Source organism: Protopterus annectens, chromosome 9.part0, assembly GCF_019279795.1.
Source record: "Protopterus annectens isolate FY-2018-M chromosome 9.part0, PAN1.0, whole genome shotgun sequence".
NCBI classification, from domain to species: domain Eukaryota; kingdom Metazoa; phylum Chordata; order Ceratodontiformes; family Protopteridae; genus Protopterus; species Protopterus annectens.
In genome coordinates, this window is record NC_056743.1 from 684,364,231 (window position 1) to 684,388,485 (window position 24,255).

The following is a 24,255-nucleotide window of genomic DNA, read 5'->3' on the forward strand; positions in this document are numbered from 1 at the left end:
CAGATGGTTAAAAAAAGCTGCCATATATAAATAGGTTGGAATAATCATCATAATGGCTACACTAAAAGATTTTGGATGTGAATATCCTGGGAACACAGAATTCAGCACCAATGTCAACTGTCTACAATCCAATCAAAGTGGTTTTTAATTGTGAAATACCCAAAACAAGCAGTGAAAGCACCAAGTACAAAAAACACAAGCACCTTCATCACATATCTACAGAACTTCTTCAGAAATGCTCCCAACCTGAAATCAGTCTAAATAAATCGCAAAATGCAAGTCGTGATAAATAAATTAGTCATTAAAAACTTTTAAAGCAGCCTTCACTAGATATTGGTTATTAAATGCCATTAACAAGTTATTCTGCCTACTTCACTCACAAATATAATAAATTTAAAAAAATATGAATATTAAAAGTTAATAAACTTTAAAACTATTCTAAAAATAAACAAAAATGAGTGTACAGATGTGTCAATGCTTTAGTCTACCTGTCAAGAGCCTTCAATTTTAAGAAGGACTATGGAACAGTTTTGGTTAAGTCCTGGGTAATTAAAAGCATTAAAGTACAGCTGTCAATACAATTCTCTGACTTCTACAAGACAAGACCAAGAACCACCTCTAGTGTTAGGTGAAATCTGTTTCAAAACAGTAAATTTGAACTGATGACCGAGACTAACTAGTTGTGTTTTTGCAAGTGCATTAGTGTTATTTCTTGTATTGTAAATATGTTCATAAATCCACCGTTTTAAAAGTCTGCTTAGTTTTTCCAATATAATATGCTTTACAAACCTGGCATAAAGCAACATGTATCGCACTTTTAGACAGGCAGTTAAAATTATATTTCATCTTAAATGGTCGTCTTTAAGCGTGTTGTCAGTACCAACTTAAATAAATTTACAATAGTGATAGCAGCCACATTTGCTCATACCTTAAACAGTACCGGTGTCATGGTGGCGCTTCTCTCAAATAGGTTTTTTAGACTACTACCCTTTCGATAAAGACGGACTGGTCCATTCTCTAACCTCGTGCTAGTTTCGACATCATTAAATATAACCCAGTTCTTCTCCATGAACCATCTTATTAATTCACTTTCCAAATTAAAAGTAGTAAGAATTGTGAAGATTACTCTGCCAAATGCCCATCGGTTAAAACCTATTAAAATCCTGAAGTCTTTCTGACAAAAAATAGCCAAGTGCCCAGTTTCCCTTTTACAAATTATCTTTTAACCTTCCAACCATACATCTGGGGTAACCTCTTTGTAGAATCACTTTCCATTAAATGACAACTCATTCAAGAAATCAGATTCCCTTGTGACTATTTGGGCAGCGCTAAAGAACTGTCCTTTTATGACGGCTCTTTTTTGCTGCATAGGATATGCACTAGTATAGTGACGTTAAGTGTTTGAGTATGTAGAGGTTTCCTATAATGCTTAAACATATATATAGCAAAAATTTAAATAATTTCTCTAAATGTATGTCAGTGAATGATATACTTGTATAGTCATGCTGAAAAGTAAAAACCAAACTCAGTATTAATAAAATTGATGAATTCCTCTAGCTTCTCTTTGGAAGATTTCCGAACGAGAGAGTTGTCATCCAAGTACCGCATATAAAATCTAAGGGCATCCTTATAGATGCTATTCATGACAAACTGGTTATGGTACATTGTGGGGGGGGGCAAATTTGCAAAGAGAGAACCACAATTAGAACCTATGGCCACCCCTCTTAACTGCAGTTAATGCTTGCCCTAAAAGTAGATAGGGGATAACAGTATAGAGGTCTTTAATGTCTAATAGTAACAAGTGAATCTTTGTTAAATTCCAAGTTATTCTTCTCCAAAAAGTTCCAAGAGTCTTCACACCTATTCATCATTCAATAGACTCTAAACTAGTGTCTAGAACTAGCGCCTGTGCAAAGTTTATAGACCCTCTTCTATCAAAAATCTCATAGGTGGATCAAGTACACTTATGAATTTTTCCCCATCAAGAAAATCCAACATCATTTTATTGTATTCCATATGATCCATTAACACAATCTCACCACCCTGGTCTGGCTTCATAATTCTTAAAACCGATTTCTTTAAAAATGTTTCTATTTTCTAACTTACACTGATGAAATGTTGGGTTGAAAGTCATGTACATTATTAAAAACATTTCTTAAAAATCAATCCCAGTTTTTCTTACAATTGCAGTTCTGGGCGAAGAAAGGGACTGAATGTACTAGAAATCTTAAGAGGGTTGGTTATCATCTGGCAAATTGTTAAACATAAAAATACATTAGAAAGTTTAACTTTAGGTTAATGTCCATTAAAACATTAGATATATTTGCATTCTTAGTGGGAACAAATGACATACCTTTTGATGACAGATCAATTGTTTCAAGATCAATCGTTACAGCATAAATTAAAGTCCCCACTGTTGTTGGTTAAAATATCACAATGAGCATTAGTGTTAGAACATTTTACAGACATTACTAAGGATGTTGGTTAAGGGGCATATTGAAGACAAGTCATTTATCTCCAATTGTGGTTAGCCTTTCTGATCTTGGCAAAGGGGGAAATGGTACAACTGGAACCGTTCACATCCCCAAAAGAACTACAATTGGAGATAATAAATGGCTTTTCTACAATATGCCCCTTAATGAACATTTTACAGACATTATTAAAGGATGCTTTAAACACTAATGCTCGCTGGGATATTTTAATCAACAGTAGTGGGGACTTTAACTATACAACTGTAGCGCCTGATTTCGAAACAATTGATGTGTTAAACAAAATACCTTTTGGTCCCACCAACAATGCAAATATAGCCAATGTTTTCATGGACATTAAAAAACACACTAGAAAGCTTAACTTTAGGTTAATATTTAAATGATCTGCTACCTGCTACAGACTCTCAGTCCCCCTCTTTACCCGGCAATACAATTCTATAAAGAATTATGTGAGATTATTAGTAAAAGAAATTTCTTAAAATCAACGCATGTGACTTTCAACCCATTTCATCTAGTGTAAGACTACAAATAGAAAAATTAAAAAAAAAAATCAGGATTTATGAATCTGGACAAGGGTGGTGGGACTGTGTTAATGGATCATATGGAATAAAAGAATGTTGGATATTCTTGATGGGGAAGTTTAGGCTTATAAAAAAATTAGAGCACAGATTAAAAAGACATGTTTATAGAAGGTAGAATACCCAGAGAAGAATTTATTTAAGCATGCCCTCACCAATAATCCCCACAATTTTGGAATACCCAAAAATCCATAAAAGCATACTTGGATCCACCTATGAGGCCAATTGTTGATAGAGGGTATATAACTAGCACCTGCGCACAAATCTATAGAAACTAGTTTAAGAGTTTACCGAATAATAAAGAACAAATGTGCAAAGACTCTTGGAACTTTTTGGAGAAGATTAACTTGGTGGAATTAAAAAAAATATTTACTTGTTACTACAGACGATGAAGACCTCTGTAAAGTTATCCCACATGAACTGGGTGTGCAATGGTTTACTGAGGTCCTACAAGAGAAAAACATTACACAAGAAAAAAAATAATAATACATATGAGGAAATGCTTGAACTTATTTTGAAAAATAATTTTAATCTACTTTGAGGGCAAGCATTACCTGCAATTAACAGGGGTGGCCATGGGTTCTAATTGTGGTTTACTTGTTTCAGATTTAGTTGTGGTGTAGAGAAAAAACAATTTGTCAGGAATAGTGTGTATAAGCATGCCCTTACATTTTATACAAGTACCTGGATGACTTATTTGTTTGTAAAGATTCCAAAGACAAGCTGGAGGAATTTAATCAACTTCAATAACAGTACAGAGATTTTTACTTTTCAGTATGATGATACAAGTATACCATTCCTTGATATACTTTTAGAACTTTAATGCCAACACATGTATAGCAAACCTTTATAGGAAACCAATGTACTCAAACACTTAACTTCACTATACTAGTGCACATACTGTACAGCAAAAAGAGAACCATCATAAAAGGACAGTTCTTTAGAGCTGCCCGAATGGTCACAAGGGAATCAGATTTCTTGAAACAGTGTAATTTAATGGAAAATGTTATTACAAAGCGGATGCCCCATATCTATGGTTAGAAAGTTAAAAGAAATAATTTGGGAAAAGGGGCACTTTAACCCTATTTTGGTTAGAAGGACTTCATGGTTTTAATCAAATGGCATTGAGCAGAAATATTTACAGTTCTCTTACTACTTTTAAATTTGGAAAGTGAATTAAGATGGATCATGGAGTCTGAATACTAAAACTGAAGGCTCTTGACAGGTAGACAAAAGCATTGTGACATGTGTAGATTAGTTTTTATACTTCTAATATTCATATTATTTGTTTTAAATTGTTTATATTTGTAAATGAAGACGGGACAATAACTTCCTAATGTGTTTGTTAATGGCATTTTGTAACTAAAATCTAGCGAAAGTTGCTTTAAAAGTTTTTAATAATGACTAATTTAGGACTCGCCCTGTTCCTTTACCGTTGACACTGGTGCTGAATTCTGTGTTCAGAGCTTTGGCAATCTGCTGTTCAATGTGAAAATCCTCACAGGTAGGCGAAAAAGGCAATAGTATTGAATTATATTAAATGCAGAAAGCAAACAGCAATGCTACAGGAGACACATTTAGAAAGAAGTGAGCATGTGAATTTGATAAAGGATTTCAAAAGGATTGCAGAATGGATGTTTAGCAGAATCAGAGACAAAAGTAATACAGTAGTACTACCAATTGCTAGAGGAGCCTCAGTAGAGACAGACGAGGGGGGGGATACAGTAATGGTTAAGATTTGTGGTAGTAAGGTACTACTGATAAGGGAGGAGGATTACGACATTTTCCACCCAAAACTGCTATTTTGGAGCTTAAGAAAATGAGGGGAGAAAATCTGCTTTCAGCAGGAAATATTACATATAGGTGGGGACTGGAACTCTATTTGCAATAGTAAGGATGTATCTGTAGGACCTAGGACAAAAACACAAAAGGGTGGAGTTCTGAAGAAATTTATGAAAGTATTTGGTATGGAAGCTGTGAATCCAGTAGCGGGAACTCAGAATTTACATATTCCCAAAGGTACAGTAACAGGGCTAGACCAGCCAAATTACATTTCATATGAACACTTGCATTTAACTGCAAGCTTCAACAACACCCATTAACTATTTCAGATTATGCACCAACAACCAAGATAAAAATGCAGGGTAATGAAATATAAATGAGACACATGCTCTTCCCCACCTACTTGTTAAAAAAAGGAGAGGAATTTAAGGAATGGGTAGTGAAATTATTCAACAATTACTAGGGAAGATGGGTATAACTTCTGAAGAAATTTCTAATTTCTGGGATAAAATAAAAGAGAAGTTTAAAAATATGGAAGAAAAAAAGGATATGGTTAAAAAAAGTAAGATTTATTAAGAGGGGCTGACAAAGGTTTAAGTACTGCAAAATAAAGGGAATCTCAGAACAAGAGGCACGAATGCAGTGTGTTAATGTGTAAAAGAGTATGTGGTATTATGCATGAGTTTAGAAAGATGGCTGTTAACCAGCAGTTTATAACTCCAAAGCACAAAAACTTTTAAACATGACTTTGGCAACAGAAAAAAAGTATAGCAATAAAAATAGAGATCCTGTATAGAGGTATTAGAGATATTTTGGAAATTTTATGGAAAGCTGCCTAAAGGAATGCAGAAATCAATAAAAAAACAAATGGAAATACTTATGGAAGGCTCAAGTATGCCAAGATTAGCAACAGTGGAGGCTCAATTACTAACAGTTAAGATAGGAGGTGAGGAGATAAAATGGTGGGATACAAGTCATCTGCACACATTTCCAAGAATAGATGATATTCCTGTGGAGGTCAATAGGGAAAGTAATAAAGATCTGGAAGGTTTTGTACAACCATCGTTTAAAAAGAGGGGGGAGCATCAACCTTATGAAAGAAATCTGTGGCAGTTGCAATACTTAAGAGACTGTAAAGATCTAACGGACCCAGCTTCATATAGTTCCATTTCAATTTTAAACCATGATTATAGAGTCTAATTGCTAAAAAAAGAATTAGAAAGGTGTTGCCAAAACTCGACATACACAGATCAATGTGGTTTTGGAGGGGAGATGCAAAAATTTGACATTGACAACAATGACAGAACAAAGAAGAACGCAAGAAAAAATGCTGTTGCTGGCAAGTCTTGTAGAAAAAGCATTGGACAGAAGTTGGGATTTTACGAGCAGAGAAATGGAAGAATTTGCATTCTGATACAAGAGAGATTAGAATTATATATGAAGGATCAGAGGCAAAAATCAAGTGAGAGTTTCTATCCAATAAGATGCGTTTGAACTGAAGAAAACAGGCAGGGATGTCCTCTTTACCCTTTGTTATCTGCATTACATTTAGGGCCATTTGTTGCCATCTTTCTTCTTGGCAAAGAAATCAAGATTGCTGTAGTAGCGTTGTCGCCTCACAGCCGTTCGATTCTCAGAGCGTCTTCTGTGTAGCGACATGCGTGAATGGGCGTTCCTTCATTGAAGGTTGTGCGTTAGGCCTGGCAAGCCAGTACGTGAAAATCTACTGCCAATCATTAGCAGACCGGAGTTCCGATTTGGCGACCCCTAACCGGGAAAAGCAGAGAGAGACAAACATTTTGTACCAGATAAAAATCAGAAAAGGACATCAAGAGTTGTAGAATACAAATTAATGAAGACAAAAAACGAAAGCTGCAGATATAAGCTCTGTACCTATACATAAAATTGGTTTAATACCCATTTTATTGCGCCCCCATAAATGTGAAGTATTTAGGAGTATAAAATAAGTATTTATGCGAAACATATGTTTATAAAGAATTACTATGGCAACTGAAACAGGATGTCTTTCATTTACCTGGTCTGAACAAACGTGTCTCTATTACCAGTTCTCAAACAATGGGCAGCTAAACTGACATATCCCGCTACATTTAACAATTTAATAAACTAGTCCCCAATTGTGGTGCATTTTTATAAATATTTATCATAAATACTCAGTTATATTATATATTGCACATATTATAAAGTCCTTGTACTAAAAGTCCTTAATGAGTTTTAAGGTACCACAGTTTAAAACTGTTACCGTGCCTTTAAAAAGTTTGCTTTGAACTTAAATGGTTAAATAAAATTGTCATATGGTGAGGGCAATAGGTTTTACAAGGTTCATGTTTTCAATGCCACTTGTTCTGATGAAGTCCTGCTTTGCTGTTCTGTCAGATGAAAAGCTGTATATATCTTGTTTTATATATTTTATCAACCAGAGAAGTTGGACAATTAAGAGATGAATGATTTCATCTTGTAGGAAAGAGGGCAAGGGTCAAGTGGGATAACCATCATTCCAAGTGGTTTAGGATTACCTGATTTAAAGGGATATTTCAGAACTACACACTTAAGGCTCATACACAACAAAAGCTGAAAAGCTATAATTCAAAGTAGAAAGGGATGACGACAAAAAGCAGGGGGAGATTTTGGATGCAGATCCTTGGAGAATAAACAGTTGCATAGAATAATACTTTCTGCTACTTTATTAATATAAAAACTAAGCCAACATGAAAAGGGAGAAAGGAGATTCTGCCAGTATGATGATTGCAATTAGGGGTACAGAGTATAGGCAAAAGAAGGCTGGGATTTACTGGAAAAAAATGCCAAAGGAACAAGGGACTGAGAGCAAACAACTAGAGGGAGAAAGGTAATAGAATGGGAAGAGGCCAAGAAGACATTTAGATTGCAGGCTAGAGACCGCCTTCCCTATCAGAGATTGGTACAGTATAAGTAATGGGAAAAGGATAGGGGGATCCTAAATGAAAGACCTGCTCTGGTAGAGTTATTAGTTAAATCTAGAACAGAAGCTTTAAATCTAGAACAGAAGCTGCTGTTAAAAAGGGATAATTAGTAGGGCATAAAAAATATTGCATGATAACTACAGGAATCAGAGGATGTTAGAAAAAATAGGGAAAATATTGAATAAGCACAAGGAAACAACGGGAAGACATATGTATGGCTCTCAAATATGCAAAGTCTACAAGATTTAAGATTTCTATTTTGAAATGTTTGCATAGGTATTTTTATACCCCCAAGCAGACTACCAGACAAAAATTCTTTGGATAGAACAAATGTTGGAAATGTGATAAATTGTTAACTAAGAACATATATTTTTGGGAAGGTAAAGTCTGAAGATTTTAAAAATTCCCTACAGAGTACTCTGTCAAAATGGCTGCAACCAAGGAAATTATTTGAACTGGGACACAGGATCTAAATTGCCTAGACATAGCAAGGATTTAGTACAATTCTGCTGGCTGATAAAAAAATCAACTACTAGAAATTGGAAATCAAAGTCCTAACCAACTTTATTTGAAGTACTGAATAGTATAAAACTGAGATAAGAGGACTCTTTAGAAAAAGGAAGGAGCGAATTACATTGCGACTGAGGAAGAGTGAGGTTTAAGGGAAGGCATAAATTCAGCAATTTATGTATTGCTGGACTGATGAGTTGAAAAAGAATGTGTGCTGGTACATGAATAAAAAATGGTTTGTTTTCAGTTAATGTATGTTGATTAAATCATCACTTGAGGCAATGTGTTTTAGAAAAGTGCACACTCAGGCAGCAATACAAGATTCAATATGAATATAATGTGCTTCTGGCAAACTGCCCAATCTAGTAAATACATTCCTGCAGTCTAAAGCAGATCAGTCTGCCTATATTTATCAAGTTACATTATGCACCCACATTGTGAATTATTGTCATAGTGTTAAGTTTCTGACAAATCATATACCCAACACTGACCGGATACCAAGTTCCTTACAAGTCATCTATCTGGAATTTAAATAGTGTAGTTTTTACTCCTATTGTATCCAAATGAATAAGCAAGTGATGTACACAAAAGTGTCATTCTACTCAGCTCTTCAAAGAAGTGAGCACAATACAATATATGCCAATATCCAATTACCACACTGTTCTTCAATCTTTTCTTCTCCAAATGAGAGATTTTCTGGTGCCATCTCTTTTGTGATATTCTTATAAACCATTCACTTTGCACTCAAACCAAGAGTCTTGAGAGCGGGCAACATCTTTCTACAATGCTTATACACATTGCTAAAATTGCAAAGCATTTCTTTTTACCACGTTTACTGTGACTGCAAAAAGATGAATTTTTCATACTTAGGAACTCTCAATTCTTACTCGATTTAACGAGTCTCACAGGCAATTTTACACACCTCAAAACTTGAGAGATAACAATCATGGATTTTGGTTCAATTCCTAATCCGGTGTGAATCTGTGCCATCAAAAATAGCAGATTTGTTTTTTTGCTCACAGTTTGTGTATTTCTAAACTCATCACAGCAAAGATCTTTCCGTTTGAAACTTGAACCATACTATAAACCTTTTAATCTTTCCAGTGACATTCAGAAATGAAATGTACCTTTTCAGATTTCTGATCGAAACTTTCTGGATCCAGGATTCAAAGTTCACTGTCAAATATTCAGAGACGTTTCCACATGACTGCAGCTGCATTTCTTAAAATGATTACTACTCAAGGACTCCACAAACACTGGCTTTTGAAAATACACAAATTACTCGCTAGATAAAGTAGTCATCTTCATCAGTTTTCATGTTCGAACAAAACATACAGGATATTAGACTGCAAGAAGTGCATCTGGGAACTCAGAGAGGCCAACGAAAGCCCAGTTAACAATGCATATACATTACACTGGGCAGCTCTATACAGAACAGTAAATGACCAAATGTGGCACAAGGTTTCAAATATAGTACTTTTTCCAAAAAGCAGGAACTGCAAACTTTTAATCTGATAAAAAGGATTTAAAATTCTTAACTGAAAAAATCTTAGTGCATTAAACATTAAATGGCAAATGCCATCTGCTGCATTCTGACAATTTTTAGTAGAACCTTAGGAGATTACAGGCAATCCATACTCAAACTCCTTTAACAAGCAGAGACCTGGCTTCAGCAGTTAATAAATGTGAAACTACAGGTGTTCAGCAATACATTCACTTTAAATAGGACAGTCTATGGGCAAGGAGTAGAGAAGGTGTGCATCTTGCCTAAATTTTAGACTTGAGCAGTCTCTCCGACAGAGAGAGACCACTTGGGTGAGTCAACTACTCAGTGGCAGTGCTTTGTCTTTCTGCCGTTTCAGATGGCATTGATCCCATATTAGCAAAGTGACTGCCAAAGGCTCTGGGGTCTGGTTTTGACAAGTAATGGTCAATGATATTAAATTATCAGATTTGTCATCACAAGTCCAGATTACCAGGTCATCTGCATACATCACTACAGCAGTTTTGATTTATTTCCGTGTATTAACCAAGGGAGAAACACTGATCCACATGAACGTTTTTCAGACTATGCCTCTGATCACTGCCAATTAAGTGACTTGCTCACAGTCACACAGTAGACAAGTGGGGACAGACAGAATTAAACCCTGGACTATAGGAAGAGTTTTGTTAACGGCTTATGGCTTTAATCCTTTGGGGGGGGACTGACTTATTTGTAGGGAAATCACTACTCTTACCATCAAAAAATGGTCTTGGTCATGAGAGTGGAAGACTACTATAAACTAAGGAAGATAATAAATCGCTCTCCTGTTTATCTGGGAGGCACAAACGTGTTGCATACCTTGAAAATTTGGGTACAAATCCATTCACACAAGTTCCATGATCTGCAGATTTTGTATCCAGCTGTTAATTCTTCAACATATGACAAGTGAGAGAAATTATGAAATCATCACTAGGATGCATTACAGAACCGAAGGATTGTACGAAATACTACAGAACTTTGTCCAGACTGACCAGCAAACAATAGCTAGCTAGTGTTGAGATGTGCCAGCTGTGGGCTGTGTTGTCAAAATTACTTCTACAGTGAAACCAATGAACAGCTAACTCCAGCCACAGTTTGCCAAGCAAGTAGGAACAATAGTAGATTTACAGTCCTTTTTTTCCATATACAAAGATGCACACCAGTTGGTAATTTGGAGTCATTAGTTCACCTAGCATGTGTCTTTGGAATGGAGGAGGAAACTCAGTATTCTGAAGAACCACGAGAACATGGAGACTTCACACAGAGGACACAAGAACCAAAGCAGAGCACAGCTCTTGCTGTGAAGCAGCAATGTAGCTAACTGCACAACTGTGCTGCCCAGTGTGGGATACAGCACATATTAATGTATTTACATTTTCCAGTAAGGTAGGGGATGTAATGGAAAAAGCCTCTCAGGTTTCGAAGTAACCCAGCTCACCAGTGCTTTCAACATTTGACTAGTTCCTTTCTGAAGTGGAAGTGACAGTTTCAGAACACACTAAGGAAAAAAATTAGGCAACAGTATTGAGCCAGCAAAGAGGACTTGCTCATTTTTCTGACAATAAGAAAGCCTACACAGACTTTGCCAGCAAAATATTTTCAAGTCTTCCAAAGGAAAATTAGGAATACATGTTTGAGTGACAGAAAAAGCACAGTGCAGATAAAAAATTCAGGAGTACCTTGGACTTGAACCACTGACTGGTTTTAGCAGATGGAGATCAGGAAGAAAGCTAGAAACTCTGAACTTAACGAATAAACTGGAGACTACAAAGCATCAATTGCGTTACAGTGTGAAATGTGGCTTTCCAAGAAGCAGATGAAGACTGGAATTTTGTTGACCATTTAAACTGGTGGGTGAACTGTAAAGCATCTCTCTCACCTTTACATCATGAAATGCTTTGGGTGAACTGTAAAGCATCTCTCTCACCTTTACATCATTAAATGCTTTGGGCGAACTGTAAAGCATCTGTCTCACCTTTACATCATTAAATGCTTTGGGCGAACTGTAAAGCATCTCTCTCACCTTTACATCATTAAATGCTTTGGGCGAACTGTAAAGCATCTCTCTCACCTTTACATCATTAAATGCTTTGGGCGAACTGTAAAGCATCTCTCTCACCTTTACATCATTAAATGCTTTGGGTGAACTGTAAAGCATCTCTCTCACCTTTACATCATTAAATGCTTTGGGTGAACTGTAAAGCATCTCTCTCACCTTTACATCATTAAATGCTTTGGGTGAACTGTAAAGCATCTCTCTCACCTTTACATCATTAAATGCTTTGGGCGAACTGTAAAGGATCTCTCTCACCTTTACATCATTAAATGCTTTGGGTGAACTGTAAAGCATCTCTCGCACCTTTACATCATTAAATGTTTATAAAGCTGAAGGAGTAAGTGAATATATAAAACAGTTTTGTTCAATACTGCGAAGCAGTTTTGTAAAGGGCACAGATAAAGCCTATTTGCATAAAAGGTAGGTACTGAAAGTAGTTCTTTCTTAGGTTTGCAAAGTCACTGGCTATTTTTTCCCCATTATTAAGTGCTGTCAGCAGGAGACGAGTTGTCTACAGGTCCATGCAAGTGATAGGTCTGAATACTGCTCAGAGTGACATTTACAAAACACTTTTCTACCATGCATTTGCAATATTAATAGGCTTTTTTCTCTCTCATTACCAATCAATATATCTATCAGAGGAGCAGTCTACAGGTGCAAGCCAATCATAAGATCTGAACAGTGTGCGCCAAGTGAAATGTACAAAAGTACAATGTAATTAACAATAAGGTACAATAGCAAGCAGTTCAATTAAAAAACTATGATGTTTGGAACTGTGGGAAGTAAATAAGCTACGCAAGTAAACTGCACAATTTAGTACTTGTTTAAAGAACTCCACATTTTTCTCTTTACAAAGTGATTTTCCTTCCTACAATTCAACACTACACACATCATATACAGAAAAAGCATATTTTAATAATTATTCCATTTGCTTTAAGACTAAACTTGTTTGCCTTTCTTGTTGTATTTGTCTCATCAAAAAGGAAATTAGGTTAGATCACTTATTCCACCTACAGAGTCATTAACAAACAAGGGGCATTTAAATGCATCTCATCAGATTAGCAGCATCACACCTCATATAAAGTGTAACCCAAGATCTGAAGAAAAGCAAGGCTTTTGAGCTTAGTTTTCAGATGGAAAAATATATAAAACTCCCACTTAATTTTCCTTTTACAAAGACATAAGATATGCTGGTATATATAATTAGCAGAAGGGTGCCAGTGTGCCCTCAGAGGGGCTTATCCCTTTCAAAAAAGCAAGCATTTTTCACGTTCAGTTTCAGTACTGTGACAATCTCATTTCAGCATGAAACTATATAACAGGAGCCCTCTAAGAATAGGTAGTGAAATTCAATTAAACATTATTTCAGGAAAAGGCAATGTGATTGTTTAGAGACTCCCTTCAATTCAGTACCTTGAGGTATTAGACTACACAGTTTGCCCACTTATGATAATCATCAGAAGCTACCACCAGCTGATGCAGGTAAAAAAAAATTGGACAGCTGCTCAACATATAGTATACACACTTTTTTTTTTTAATTTGGCTCCAATGATAAAAGTAAAAACTACATATTCATGAACCAGAAAGGCCAATTTACATAAGAGCATAATTTTATTCAAATACCTACCCTGTACATTCTCAGATCGCTCTCTAAAATTTCCAATACAAGTTTCTTTAAATTGACCATTTCATGGCATGGTTACTTAACGCAAAGTGTTCATACATTCTTGCACCCAATTTCTGCAGGTTTTTCTTATGAAAAACCTCATAGGAGAAACACATCGCAACATGCATTACACATGAAATTCTGAAAATGTATTTGCCTCTAGGATGAAAACATCTATTTAAAGCATTCAAAAATATTTTTACTGTTACATTGACATGTTGTACAAAACACATTTAAACATTGAAAAGTTATCCTCAACTTCAACAACCTAGCTTTGTTTCCAAAATCTCCTGGTCACTATTACACACACACTACTATATACATTTGTTTTTCAAAGACACTGGATGAGCATTTGTTCTATGCAAATATGCATTAACAACTGTGATTTACAGTGTATTTTTGAATGAATTGTTTGGTTTGATAGATAAATGTACATCCAAACCTTATTACTTTATGTGGTCCAAATATATGTAATCTTAGAACCGGAATTAAAATATTCCGTAAAATGCATGAAAGCATCACTTCCTTCCAATCTGTTTTAAACTTGCAACCTCTTACGTACAAAGGTTTCCCACTGGGCCATGACAACACCTGAAAAAGATGTCACCATATTGGCCCCTAAACCCCATCCTTCCATCTGTTAACACTGTTCCCCAAGTAATCATTTAATACCAAATCCAAACTAAAGTATTTATTTTTCTATTAGAAAATCTGGCCCCCCCACCTAAGCTCACAATATCAAGACTTTCTTCCACCGTAACAGAGTTTATAAAGTCACATCTACTGTCCAATTCATATTTTATGCCAACCATCTAACACGACTGAATTCTAACCATTTCTTAAAAACCTACTCCATGTAGATACTAATAGGCTCTGTTTTAGATCCCTTACTGAAAACAATAGTTCCTATAAAACAGAAATTGTAATTGAGCCCTCCTTGAGAGGATAAAACAGTTGTTTCAAATTGCATGCAAGAAGGTTGAGGTATACTTTTCCAGACATAAAAAATGAATATTATTGCTGTTAAAGTACTTTATACAGCTTTGACCTAGACTATGCATCTTTGAACATACTTGCATTAAAGAATTTAGGGATTTAATCGCCTATTTCTGATCATGTGCATAGGTTTTATAGCTACCATTTATTTTTGCTGTAATTACACAGTAGAAAAAGGTCTGCAACAAAGCAGACATACGGCATACTTTTTTAAAGGGGTCCTGCTGTTGGGGATGCAAATAACCCAATAGTTATATTTACAAGTTATGATTACATTACGACCTATATTTTCAATGAATACCCAGGCAACTGCACTGTCCAAGTGTACTTAACCATTTTTTTCAGGCTGTTCCTAGTCTCCTTAAAATGGTGGTAGTTTGGAAATCACTTGCTCATTCATGTTCTAATGAGAACAGTGATTATTTAAGATGACATGTGCCATTTTGGAGAGTCCCACCTTTCCCTAGTGTTGTGCAACTGTGAGGTTGGTGCATATATGCAAGCTTATGGGTGAAGATGTGGAGTTTCAATAGGTTGTGATCACCAAAGGAGTTAGGATCATCACATTAACGATCTTAAAAATCTGCTTGCTGATGCCATGAACCAAGAATGTTGCATCATTAACTGAAGTTGGACATCTCCTTACTTAATTTAACCGATTACAAAGTTAAGCAGCCTTGAAGTAGGTTATGAAATTTTGATGCAAAGGATAATTGCTGGACCAAATGTAACCACTGCATTTTCCCTGTAGTACAACCAGTGGGTTTCAGATATCAAAATTAAATGGTGGAGTAGCAACTAATCCAGGAGGACAATTAGAGGGATAGTGTGGAGTTGGAAGAGAGGTTATATGGATAATTACAATGAGCTCATAGGAATCCATTTACCACAAGGCATTATTAACATATATATCAAATTTACTAGATACAACAGATAATGAGAAATGTCCATGGGAAAATGGAGCAGGACTGAAGACCACCCATTCCCAAGTTCAGGACCAGGTCACACAAACATCAGGACTTCAATCTACATGACACCAGCAGTACGCATTATTCCTAATGCTTCAAAAACAGCACTCTTCCAATAGGAACCAATGATTCATTTACACCTTTCCTTATCTTAACACAGTAACACTGCTAAGTGGCCAAGAGATGAACCAGCATCATCGTTATACCCACTGTAAAGCTCTAACAATACATGCACTTGCTCTAGAGACAATAACTAGTAAACAAGTACATGTGCTGATCTACAGATACAAGAGGACTGCTTCTGAAAACTGAACTAGGAGGAAACGTCAAATAAATAGTGCTTGAATTATAAATACTGTAACTATTTGTAAAAATCCTGTAAGTATGCCCTTATATTTACTTTGTTAGTACAGCAGTATGAATGCAAACTTAAACAATGCAGTTTGCTCTAAATTCTCCTCATCTCAGAGCCTGGCTCTTGGCTGAAAACAGTCCACCAGGTAGGTGGACTGGCAAGTTAAACCAAACAAAATACCAAGATAAAAGAAAGCAGAAATCTTTAACAAGACCATTGGAGCTGCATGAAATCTGCTGAAGTTCACTAGCTGGCAGCCTAGAACTTAGGCTCATCTTCTGTAATATTCAGCAAGCAACCACTGCATGCATCTCTGGGTATCAAGGCAGCTCTACCTGCAGGTATGTCAGTCCAAACCTACAGGTAGAGTTCTTTTAAGTTTGTCTAAACACCAGTTACAGCAATGGACACAGGGAACAAAGACGAAACTGTTCAAATAAGATCTACAAAAATAAAAGCATCTTTGAGAGATAGCAGCACTGAGCTGAGAGAGAGAGAAAAAAAAAAAAAAAAAACAGCAACACACACACCACTTCAATTTCTTCATAGTTCACATTTTTTTATCTCCAAATCAGGACCAGTAGAATTTTAACAGACTTCAACCATGACATCCTAACCGGATGTCCTATAAAGCCTTCCGCAGTTAGTGATTATAGCAGCACAAATGGAGGACAAATTATGATGCATTCAGCCCACTCAAATTTCAATACACTTCAGCAGCCTTGCTAAGGAATGCAAACTTTACACAAGATGACAACACCTATGTTAGAATCAAGAGATGAATGGGAAACAATGTATGCTTATTTAGCTTCTGTGTTTGGACTTTCCAAACCCTCTACAACAGAAAATGTACACTTGCAGCAACTGCAGCTCACTTACTAAGCTTAGTACCTAGTTAGTTAATAGGTCAATTTAAAGAAATTGCAAAAATGGATACTACACCTCAACTTCTGTATAGTTTTTACCAAGACTTGCGATACATGGGAACACAAAATAACGCTGAAAGCCATATGCAGTATCTACAAAATTATGCTGTATACTCATTGCTCCAATTTACTACCTGCAATTATTAATATCTTCTGTAAGCAGTTCTAGCACATGAAGTGGCAGTATTGGGAAAGTCCATGCCCACCCCCCCCCAATAAAACAAATGATTTCAGACAGCCTTTTCAAGCAGCCCTACCATCACCAAGTAAAACAATCTGTCCATCTCCTGCGTGACCATACAAGTACACCAAAACAGGAGAATGCTGCAGTGAACCACCTACCCTGCAAGTGTCTGTAAGCAATAGTCATCTTTCTGAAAGGAATATCACCACAGAACAAACAAACATATCCCTCCCCCACAAAAAGAGACTTTCAGCATGTGGTACATCTTTTCCTTGTGAGATGTGTGGCTTACCAAAATATTAATGTGGTGCAAATCCATGTTGCTGTTTTCAGTTATAATGTTAAATTGTTGAATGACCAAATAAATACCAGCACGGCAATTGTGTATGCAACTTTCCCAGACCATTGTACAAAAATACACTATAAACAATACTTGTATACTGTTGCAGACATTTTTCCTGTGTTGTTAATGCAGTTAACAGTGGCTTTCCAATCCATACCACATCTGAAAAATGGCACCCATAATCAAGCACGTCTACATAGTTAAGACTCAAATACAAACAAGACTTATTTCCCCCATGACTAATCAGTGTACTGACTAGTTGATACATTTTGACAATGCTTCCTTACAACTGAAAGCAGTCCTAAAAAGTTACTGAATTCTACAATAATGTGATGATACATCCAAACAAAGATTGCAGTATTCCCATAAAAAAGGACAGAGACATGTACATTTCAAATACAGTTTCACCTTAGTCATAGGACTCTGGTATTAGACATTGCACATCAATGTCTTAATTATGGTTACTAGAGTGAAGGTATAACTTCAATGCAACAAAAAGGAAAACAAATGTTTTCTGGATAATATATACGCGCAACAACAGAATGACTAGACATTCTAACATATTTTCAATTTTATTTTCAAATTCAAAATCACAAAAAGAGAAATGGCTTAAAGTGCTGACCAAGCAGACAGCCTTACTGAAGGAGCTCACACCTACCATGAGTGCTTCTGTCAACAATGGATACATTCCAATCTGTGGTAGGAGAATCTTCATCTCTTTCAGCATGGAGTTCTGCATGAATCCTGGAAATTAACTCAGGGCACTTTTCAGACAACAGTGTTACATCACACAAATCCTCACGACGGCCCAATCGAAACACACAGTTTGCACTCACTGGACGAAACGTGTACAAGTCTTGGGAGGCAGGACTGGATGAACCAAGCTCTGGGTTTGGCCAAATTCTCAACAGCTGAAAACAAGGCTGCACCTCTGAAAGCATCATAACCTTATCACAATATACATCAGTTGTCAAGGATAACAGGAGAAAAACACTCTCTCACGGAAACCTGCAAATCTTACCAACTACCTCACTAACCTTGCATTGCAACTAAACAGGAGGCTGAAAAACCAAATGACAATAAAATGCCTGCAACACCAGCATAAAATTGTTAATCTTGGTATAATTTAAAAAATCATAATGTATCCAATAAGGGTTTGTTTCTCTCAAAGTCAACCCTTTCTTCTCAAGTTTGTTTTTGATTTGGTTATCTGTACTGGAAACCTGCTATCCCTTCAAAAGAATTCCAAACTTTCTCTACAGACTGTGTAACATGTACATGTAGTATACAAGTCTTCCACGTCTGCAAAAGGTTTTATCATGAGCTTGCGGATTACGCTCATCTTCACTAGTTAGCCTACATTCAAACATTAAGTACCAAGACTAATGCCACCATCACTCAAATGCAAATAAACGCCGTTTTACTGTCTTGAATATTTTTATAGACAGAGAATCACACTGTTTCTGCCACTGACAGTTCTATCTACAGATGAGATTAACAAACTTTTATGCAAGAAACCGCACAGACGCTGGATAACACATCTCTATAACTAAAACTGCTTGTACACAATTATTAAAAAAATGCGACTAAACAGAGAAAAGATTTACTATAAATCATAACCTAGCCCGTAAAAGTAGAAGGCATACTACAAGAGAGCGTGCCATTTTGACCAGTCCTCCTCACTCTCTGGAAGAGCTGGCTAAAATACCATACCACATTGGAATAAGAAGGCTCCCGGGTTTTACCAGGCCTGCAATATTATTCATACAAACCCCTTCGCCTAAACATCCCACTCTCTGAATGCACGTGTTACCCAGTGGTCCAAAGCTGCAGTCTTTTACAATATATATTACTTTAAACTATCTAATTATTCTTCTTGTGGGGGTGTTTATAACTCACTTTCGTTTCACACGGCGAACAAATAAAAGCTACAGGAAATATGTAGACTTAAGCAAGACACCCACCCCCATAACAAATTTTAACCATAAAATCTTGTTACCAGTCTAACATAACTAAACATTCTAAAAGCACTCAATGATGAAATGGATCTCTCGTCTGTCTCCACATCAGCTAAACTTTGTCCCTTGAACCTTCAATTGCTCTTCTTTTGAGTTAACAGGCAGAGATACCACCTTCTTCGGAACAAAGTTTTGTCCGGATATGTTGATAATGCGGGCCTGGTATTATATCTCCTTAAGCCCTTACATTTGGCCCCAAAAGCGAGGGCCCAACAACCATTCAAACTCCCTTTGAATACAGAAGCCACTTCTTCCTGGACTCGTAGGGAAGGGCTTTGAAACTTGGCGCGCGCGCCGGTAGAGGGGCGGGGTCAATGAGCGGGAATAAAGAAACTCCTCCTCCTATTGTAAAATGTTATTTTATAAGTTACGGTCAGGTTTTAGTTCTTGTGAGTTCTACTATTGTGATCAAAGTCTCATTTTATATATTTTTCGTTTCAGTGCTTATGCCGGTTCACATTAATAAGCTATCTCTCAACCTCTTAGCGCAAGAAATCTGGACAAAGCCTAAAATAATGGGTGGGGGACAGATTCTAAATATCGCTCTTATAAATTTAGAAAGTTGTTAGAACATTGGTATTTGTGTTGGCATGTATATGTATGTATCATGTATGAAGGAAATGAAGTCTTAAATTCAAATGTATGTCTTTATTTAAGTCCTCGGTGAGTTGTCCGAAAATCACAAATTTTATGAGTAACAGACAAAAATATGAGGCAAAAATCTGGACATTTTGTGAAAATCCGAATAGTTGAGAGGCATGATTAAATGTGACAGTTGAATGCTCTTTACACGGGATCGAACCTGCAGCTTTACCTCCACTGCAGAAAATATGTCACCCCTACTCCATCCAAAAAATACTGCCCTGAAAAATTACGTTTTTTATTTATTTCTTTATTTTACCACACCCAACTGTTACTACCATTCTAGAGCTACTACGTCTTTTCTTAATTTATGTTTTGATAGGCACCACATGAGACTACGTACTTTGGAAGGGCTGGTTTCTGTGTCGTACAGGTCAGTACTAGGATGGGAACCTTTTAAGCGTTATGTGTAAGGTAGAGGGAATGTTGATGGAAGAGTACCAGATTTTCCCGGTTACTAAGGCGCCTGTTGGTTATGTTATTGAAATTGGTGATGAGTAGTCAACTAAGCTTTCAGTGCAGACTGTTTTAGTGGATTGGCCTTTTCAAGTTCTGAGTGAGAAAGATGAAATAGTCTTAGAAGTTAAATAAAGGCCTTTGGTTTGGCTGAATTAAAAAGTAGTATTTGTTTAACATATGAAAGATATCTTTATGTGATAAAGACTGCTATACAGGTTTTGTCGGACTGAAATAATGCGGAAGCGTGTTTAACAGCAACAGACATTGTTCGGTGCCCACAGACATGGACGGAAGGCAATATTCTCATGGTGGTGGTTTGCACCCTCCTGCTGCATTTACAGTTCCCAGGCAAACCGGTAATGCTTTACAATATATCTATGAGCAAAAGTGATCATTTCATTTTTAATGAACTTGTTGGAAACAATTGTAATAGTTTAACTAAAGGTTGCCTCAGATACTGCACAACTGGTTTTGTCTGTGGACAAAAAGGGTGATTGTAAAAGAGGTAGCCTGCTATGGCTTAGCTTGTCATTCACATCAGCCTTCGCTATATGGGATTGTTATGGATGTCCTACACCACCACTTTGAAGTTAAGACATATCCCTTAGCCATTTAAACTCTTAATATAGCGATGCTAATTGGTAGTGATTCAGTCAAGCATATCTTACATTATTCTTATTGTTTTTTTTTCCTTGGCTGAATAAGTTTATGAACTGTATATGATTTTACATACACACATATATATTTATTTATTAGCTATCAAAGTCAACTCACTCATCAAGGCTCCATTTCAACAACAGCCGAGAAAAAAACAAAAACTAACAGGAACCTACATTACATTGAGAGAGTTGAATATTATTATCAGGTTTAGTGAATATAAACTCATCAAATTGCTGTTTGATCAAGTTTGTTTCTCTCTTCCCCAAAAATGGTTCATATTTCATAGATTGTTACAAAGTGTGTAGTACAAGAGGCCACTGAGGATCATGGTCAATTTCCCAGGTGTGTAGTTATTTGAGTAATTTGCAGAGTCACACAGTAGGCAAATAGAGGCTGTGGAATCATACCCTGGACTGCCGGAAGCAGCTTGTTAACAATTCATAGCCTTAATCCTCTGGGCTAAATGCAGCCCAGGAGTAAGTTTGAACCCGCCCCACGTACTCTGGGTCAGTATGCAGGAAACCCTAGGATTTGTATAGGGGCAAACTCAAAGAAACAATTTTGTCTACTATCTTAAAGGCTATATGTATCCGCAGGCAGATGCATTTTGCTTCATCAAAGAGTTATTTAGCTGAAATGTGAAAGAGCTGCGATTGGAGGTTAATGTGATAAGTGCAGGGAGTTCATTCTGAGTATTTGGTCCAGTAATAAACTCCCCTGCCAATTGTATCAGACTCATCCAATTTTCCAGTCCCACTCTCCCAGTCAGATTACATTCTTCTCTATGCTTGAGCACATGATAATGTAAACTTGCATGAGATGGAAGCCTGGATTTCCTTTCCACCTCCTCCCAAGTAAATTCTTTACCAATTCAAACATTTGTTCCCAAAACTTTATTTTAGTTCCCATCTTGCTGCAGGTAAGTTCTATTTCTCCTCCAGCCCTGTCATTCTCCAATCTGTTTTCAGTTGGAAGAACCTCTTGCTGCCACTTATCCAGTGGATATTTCTGAAACACCTCACTTATCTCTTTCCCTTCTACATCGATTAGTGGCGGGTTCAGTGGTCTGGCACCTCTACCCCCCACAGTACATGCAGTAAGTCTCCCCTCCCTAGCCAGAGGTTTGATTCTAATAAAAGTTTCTTCCATCTAGCCTTAAAGTTTGTTACATTGTATGTAGCTTAAAGAAATATCTGTGTTAATTAGGGAAATTATTTTTTTTGACCTATGATACAGAATTGGAATTGCCTAGACAGGTTCAAATTCAGATGTTTCCACCAACCCAAATTTCCCTTTATTTTTTGAATTACTTCGGTATAACATCTCTGCCTTGAGGTCTTATAAATATGAGACTGATAATTCCTCAAGTACTTAAATGCCGCCTACTCCCTCCATTCAGGGAAGTTATCTGTCCGATCCTTTTTTAATTTCAGGATATATACCCACCACTCTTGTTTTATTTTGATTTATTTAGTAGCCCAGTATATGCCTAAACCATTGAAGTATTTCAAATGAGTTGTCCAAATTTTTCTTGTAGTCCCAGAGAGATAGTATTATGTTATCCGCATACAGAGCTATTATTAGTTATAAACTGCCCTATAGATATCCACCTGTAGTTGAGTTCCTTACAGCTAAGGCCATGGGCTCCAAGTATAATGTAAGCAATAACAGTGATACAAGGCATCCCTGTTTAGTCCCTCATGTCAGATACATTTCCTCCATCTTCTCTACCATTAATTTCAGTGTAGTAGCAGAACCCCTGTGTTTTTCCTTAATTACTGATGTAAATTGCTGAGGGAACCCCATGGCCCCCCAAAGTAAAAAAAAAATAAGTCCAATTGATTATGTTGAAAGCCTTCTCTGCATCTGCAGATATAAATGCAATCCCTCCTCCTATAAGTTCTGCATCTTGTAGTATTGTCATGGTCTGTAATATATTATCTGAAGTCCTTCTCCACTTCAAAGACATACATTGATCCACATCTATCACTTTAGCCACTGTAGAGGCCAACCTGTTTGCTAGAAGAAACAAAAACACTTTATAATCCTGAATCAATATGGATATATGGAGACATGATCCTTCTCTTGAAGGGGCTTTCCCCTCATTAGGTGGGACCATTAGAACAGCCTTCTGCCAAAACTTTGAGATATTCTTTTCCTGTAATACCTGATTAGAAAGGTAAACCCGGATATTTACCAGCTTCAAACTTCCTTTTCTCCAAACCCTTATGAGAATCACATCCTGTCCCAGTCGCATCTCACTCTTTTGTTTTAATACAACTTTCCTAACTTTTGTAATTTTTTCCAATCAGTTTTTCTCTATGGACATCTGTCAGTTGTGGGAGTTCCAAAGACCCAAAAAATTAGTATCTCTTTCCTGTTCTCATTTTTTTCTATTTCCTTATGTAAATATTCGTAATCATTAAAACTTATTGAATTCCATTCAAATCACACATTCAGTTATGCCTACCTCCTGACCATATTCTGTCGATCATCCTCTCTACTCTCTGTTTCCTTAATGTGCTGGCAAGTGCCCTCACTGCTTTCGGTGTAACTGCACCACTGAGCTCCTGTATAACAATTTGCTGTGCCAAATCCTATATCTTTGTAGTTTCTCCTTCCCTCTTTCTCATCTGCTCTTGTTCCTCAGGTTATAAGACCCATATTGTCATTTAAATTTTCCTAATCTCTTGTTTCTTCCTTCTCCGTTCCCTATTATTTCTCTTAAGTCTAGAAACCTTCCTTTGGACCTCAGTCCTGACTCTCTTCTCTTAAATTGTCCCATACCTCCAGAGTAACCTGTGGTGGATTGTCACGCTCCCTATTTTATAACCCCTGTATCAAGGGGGCAAAGGTATCTTCTTCCATATGATACATTGAGAATCTCCAATCTATTTCCTGTGGGCTTCACTGTGTTGCTGTTCTGATCTTAACATAGGAGTGATGTGGATAAGTTCTGTTTAAAAAGAGGAACCTGGCAGGGGTGTCTTCTTTATCCTTTGTTCATTATCATCATCAGTCCCATTTTCCCATTTCTACATGGGCTCAGAGGTGTAGTATTAACTGTCGTCCTCTCTCTCTGTTCGCTGCCACTCTCTCTCCTCATTCGTCACTCATGCCTAACTGTCACAGGTCTTCTTC

At 36.7% G+C, this 24,255-nt stretch overlaps 2 protein-coding genes across 3 annotated transcripts in view; one reads left to right on the forward strand and one right to left on the reverse strand.

Annotated features, from left to right (window-relative positions):
• TCF19 (transcription factor 19) overlaps positions 1–19,658 on the reverse strand; it is a 224,737-nt gene extending 205,079 nt beyond the window's left edge. Inside the window, exon 1 of the mRNA XM_044083291.1 lies at positions 17,994–19,658. Within this exon, the coding sequence (XP_043939226.1) occupies positions 17,994–18,279 (286 nt within the window). The 5' untranslated portion in view covers positions 18,280–19,658. The remainder of the gene's footprint in view (positions 1–17,993) is intronic.
• Positions 19,659–20,340: 682 nt separating this feature from the next.
• CCHCR1 (coiled-coil alpha-helical rod protein 1) overlaps positions 20,341–24,255 on the forward strand; it is a 673,784-nt gene continuing 669,869 nt past the window's right edge. Inside the window, exon 1 of one of the 2 annotated variants that reach the window (XM_044083293.1) lies at positions 20,341–20,810. In XM_044083293.1, the coding sequence (XP_043939228.1) occupies positions 20,760–20,810 (51 nt within the window). In that variant the 5' untranslated portion in view covers positions 20,341–20,759. The remainder of the gene's footprint in view (positions 20,811–24,255) is intronic. The other variant, XM_044083292.1, reaches the window with a different exon arrangement.